We start from the raw sequence: 5,000 nt of genomic DNA on the forward strand, positions 1-5,000 counted from the left end.
GAACGATTCCGACACACAGAAGCGCTCTACATCGCCAGACGCACGTTCCCTCCATTCCACTTCCAGACGTCGTGTTCCCAATCATACAGGGCGGACAAACCGGTGTATCACCCTCTCAGCCGCCCTCCCTCCCTCCCTCCCCCCCTCCCCGTCGCTTTCTTTCTACCTGGTGTTCGGGAGGGGGGACGTCTTCTCCTTCTCTCTCTCCCTCCATCGTCAGCTGGGATATCTTCACCTCCCCCACCCCGGTCTCTCCATCCGCGGTCCTGAGAGCGAGGAGAGGGAGAACACAGCTGGTACCCGAGGCTTGTTATGGGCAAGTAAGTCAGACAGTAAGACAGACAGACGGAGAGTTTGCCAGTAAGTCAGACAGTTTGTCACGGTTAGACAGACGGTCAGGCAGACAAAGACCGAGGGACAGACAGACAGTAAGACAGACAGACCACTGGATAGAGCGACAGACGTACAGACAGTAAGACAGACAATCAGACAGACAGACAGAGAGGCAGGCCAGAAGGCAGGCAGGCAGGCAGTTAGCCAGACAGTCAGACAGAAAGACAGACAGTCAGTAAGACAGACAGTAAGACAGCTACAGTAGATAGAGTCCACTAGACAGTCAGACAGACAGTGAGTCAGACAGTAAGACTCACAATCAGACAGACAGAGAGAGAAACAGGCAGGTAGGCAGTTAGCCAGACAGACAGTCAGTAATACAGTCAGACAGCTACAGTAGATAACAGTCTGTTAGACAGACAGACAGTGAGACAGGCAGGCAGGCCGTTAGCCAAAAAGACAGACTGTCAGTAAGACAGACCGTCAGACAGCTATAGTAGATAGAGTCCGCTAGACAGTCAGACAGACAGTGAGACAGGCAGACAGGCTGTTAGCCAGACAGAAAAACAGACTGTCAGTAAGACAGACGGTCAGACAGCTCTGGCAAGATAACCCCGAACTGCTCTTGATGAGCTGGTGTGGCCTTGCACGGTTGCCGCTGCAATGGATGTATGAATGTGTGTGAATGGGTGAATGTGAAGCATTTACTGTGAAGCACTTTGAGCGCTATAGAAATGCAGTCCATTTACTTCCATTTATAAGAGTCCGCTAGACAATCAGACAGACAGTGAGACAGGCCGTTAGCCAGACAGTCGGACAGAAAGACAGACTGTCAGCAAGACAGACAGTCAGACAGGTACAGTAGATAATAGTCCGCAAGAGAGTCAGGCAGACAGACAGACAGTGAGACAGGCCGTTAGCCAGACAGTCAGACAGCTACAGTAGATAGAGTCCGCTAGAGAGTCAGACAGACAGTGAATCAGCTCGACAGTCATTGAGTCGACTGTCACTTAGTAAGACAGTTCTCAGTCGGTTACACCGCCACTTAGATGGACAGACAGACAGACAGACAGGTGGACAGTTAGTAACACAGTTAGACAGTCAGACAGTCAGTAAGACAGTAAATCGGTCCGTCAGTTGGACTCACCCCTGTTCCATTCTGCTGAGGTGCGAGTAAACACTCCCTCTCTCCCTCTCCCTTCCTCCCTCTCTCTCTCTCTCTCCCCCTTCCTCCCTCTCTCTCTCTCACTCTCTCTCTCTCTCTCTCCCCCTTCCTCCCTCTCTCTCTCTCTCTCTCTCTCTCTCTCTAGGCTAACTAGCTTAGCATAGCAAGATCTTTGAGCCTTATTACCCTGAGAGTAAGAGCCAAGCCACACCTGCTTCAGCGCGAGCGCACACACACACACACACACACACATAGACACACACACACACACACACACATAGACACACACACACACACACACACACACACACACACACACACACACACACACACACACACACACACACACACACACACACACACACCTGACCACCAATATTTCTCACTTCCTTGTTTTCATTCCAGGTAGCAGAGCAACAGCCAATCGGGATGCAGGAATCGGGTGCGTTTGATTTCCCTCACTGTGGGGGAGGCTGGGGAGGGGTGACTGTCGTGGGATGAACGTTTACGTCACGTTTACTGAAGCTGGGATTTGACTTTGAAAGAAGGATTGAAAGGGATTGTACATGAACTTGGGAGAACACGTATCACTATATTTTACACATCTCATATCTCACAATATCAATACCAATATTAATACTATATTAATACTACCTCAAATCACTTAATAAACTTAATCCCAATTACACATTATATGATACAGAATATGATATGATGAGATGAGATTTTGTCATTGACTTGATATCATATGATGCAGAATATATGATATGGTACAATATTTGATATGATATATGATTTTATATTATATTATATCATATTATATTATCTTATATTATGTTACATTACACTACATTTTATATTATATTATATTATATTATATTATATTATATTATATTATATATAATATAATATAATATAATATAATATAATATAATATAATATAATATAATATAATATATAATGTAGTGTAATGTAACATATATATATATATATTATACTACATTATATTATATTATATCAAAATATATTATAATACACATCTCTTCCTATCCAGAACATTGAGTCTCAATGTGCAGTGTTGTGGAAGGACAAGTCACACGCTGAACGACCTTCAAAAGTTCATATTTTACCACAGAGAACGTCACCAAATTCAGCTTCGAAAATGAAAGGACGGACAATGCTGAGGCGAGGCATCCCCACGTTACTGCCTGGGGGCGATTAAAGGGACGACTTAGGGTGACTTTTAGACCTGAGGCTGAGGGAGATGTGAGGGTCCCTCCAGCTGAACAGATCCCTGATGTAGAAGGAGGCGGAGCCAAGGAAGCTCATCTGAGAGAGAGAGCGAGAGAGAGAGAGAGACGATATTGAACCATTTGTGCATAGAGTGGGAATAATCAAGTAACTTGTTCTCGATGTGTCTACACATGAGGGGTAAACATGACACGTGGACACACTTTTGACAAATACACTTCTGATACTTGAAACCAGTGCAATATTCCCCCCAAAAAACATGAAAAACATTCCTTAAGAAATTGTCAGGACAAAGACAACGTATTCATGCTCAATGTCAAATATTCAACGACAACGTCTTTAAATAAACCGCATAAGCGTTTTGGATCAAGTGAGACTTCCGTATGCAGTGGCGCATCAAAATTGCCCTGCCCTGCAGCAGTCGCTTCTTATTTCAGTCCATTTGATGCTTTGTAAAAATTATGTTGTTTTGGTTTTTTTTAACTCCACTTTGGAGAGGAGTGCAGATTTAACTCAACAGAGACGTGTCATCAAAACACTTTTACATCACTAGGGAGCTCACTGTCACACTGAAATACAGCGTTAGACAGACAGACAGACGGACAGATAGATACCTAGATAGATAGATAGATAGATAGATAGATAGATAGATAGATAGATAGATAGATAGATAGATAGATAGATAGATAGATAGATAGATAGATAGATAGATAGATAGATAGATAGATAGATAGATAGATAGATAGATAGATAGATAGATAGATCGATAGACGGACAGACAGACAGACAGTCAGATAGCCACACACACCCCTGACCTACTTGTCCCGTAGAGGAGTGGATATGCTTCTTCTGCGGACAGAGCCAATCGGGGCAGGCCATTGTGGACCGAGGAAACCAACTTCCTGTTTTCGGTCTCCGCTTCCTGTCTGCTTCCTGTTTCCTCACATCAGCACCAAACCGCCAGCTACAGTCCGCCGCCAAGGCGAGTCTTCGCAGCAAAGAATGAAAAACAACACGAGCTACGAATGGAAAAAATAAATGAACAGCCCTCCTCCAACACGCTGAGGCCTCCACAGGAAGCAGGGCGCTGCGCGGGCGGGTTCGAGTCCGTTCAGCGTTGGGCGGGGGTTGACGGAGAACAGACACACAGTAGGTGGAAAGTCAAGACCTACGCAGCATGAGACCAAATTTGTTGTTGTTGTTGTTGTGTTGTTGATGCAGTTGATGTTTTTGTTGTTATTGTTGTTGATGTTGTTATTGATGTTGTTGTTGTTGTTGTTGATGTTGTTGATGTTGTTGTTGATGTTGATGTTGTTGATGTTGTTGTTTTTGTTGTTGTTGGTCCCGTCGCTCGCCTTGATAACTAGTGAACAGTATTTTGAGAAGTGCGGCACATCGTACCCACACAAGCTTAACGCGGAGATCTACTGAATGTATCCCGCCATCACTGCATCCAGACGAAGACAAGCATCTCCAGAGGTTTTGGGAAAATGTAAAAAAAAAATAATAATCCAGAACATTAAAAAAAAGAAGAGAAAACGAGCAAAAGAAATTCTTCTGTAGCTTTTGTAGTTTGAGAAAGAAATGATCAAATGCGGCGCAATCTGGTCCGTCAAGTGCTCTCTGCGTTTATCTCTCTCTATCTCACTCTATTTCTGACTCTCTCTCTCTCTCTCTCTCTCTCTCTCTCTCTCTCTCTCTCTCTCTGTCTCTCTCTCTCTCTCTCTCTCTCTCTCTGTCTCTCTCTCTGTCTCTCTCTCTCTCTCTCTCTCTCTCTCTCTCTCTCTCTCTCTCTCTCTCTGTCTCTCCTCCATCTCTATGACACCCAACCTCTTTGAAAGATTAACAACTGGCCCAGTGGGATTATGGGAAATGTAAAGATTAATGACACGGTTAACAACAATAATGACAGGGGAAGCTGTTCAAAATGTCTGTCTGTCTGTCTGTCTGTCGGTCGGTCTGTCTGTCTCTCTGTCTGTCTGTCTATCTATCTCTGCACAAACATCCATCCCCCTATGTTTGTATCTATTAATCTATAATAGTGTCTGTCTGTGTGCGTGTGCATGTGTGTGTGTGTGTGTGCGCGCGCGCGTGTGTGTGTGTGTGTGTGTATGTGTGTGTGTGTGTGTGTGTGTGTGTGTGTGTGTGTGTGTGTGTGTGTGTGTGCGTGCGTGCATGTGTGTGTGTGAGCGGATTACAGCGACGGATGTGAACATGTGGAAAGCCAGTGGATAAAGCATTTGATCACACG

At 44.6% G+C, this 5,000-nt stretch overlaps 1 protein-coding gene across 1 annotated transcript in view; it reads right to left on the reverse strand.

The window, feature by feature from the left end:
- LOC307247403 (type II inositol 3,4-bisphosphate 4-phosphatase-like) overlaps nucleotides 1-4,073 on the reverse strand; it is a 13,565-nt gene extending 9,492 nt beyond the window's left edge. Inside the window, exons 1-3 of the mRNA XM_080023556.1 lie at nucleotides 3,569-4,073; nucleotides 2,748-2,827; nucleotides 167-266 (exon numbers count right to left, since the gene is read on the reverse strand). Of these exons, the coding sequence (XP_079879682.1) occupies nucleotides 167-266; nucleotides 2,748-2,827; nucleotides 3,569-3,628 (240 nt within the window). The 5' untranslated portion in view covers nucleotides 3,629-4,073. The remainder of the gene's footprint in view (nucleotides 1-166; nucleotides 267-2,747; nucleotides 2,828-3,568) is intronic.
- Between the last annotated feature and the right edge of the window lie 927 nt (nucleotides 4,074-5,000).

The sequence above is a fragment of the Zeus faber genome (genome assembly GCF_960531495.2).
Source record: "Zeus faber genome assembly, chromosome: 22".
Taxonomy (NCBI): Eukaryota; Metazoa; Chordata; class Actinopteri; order Zeiformes; family Zeidae; genus Zeus; species Zeus faber.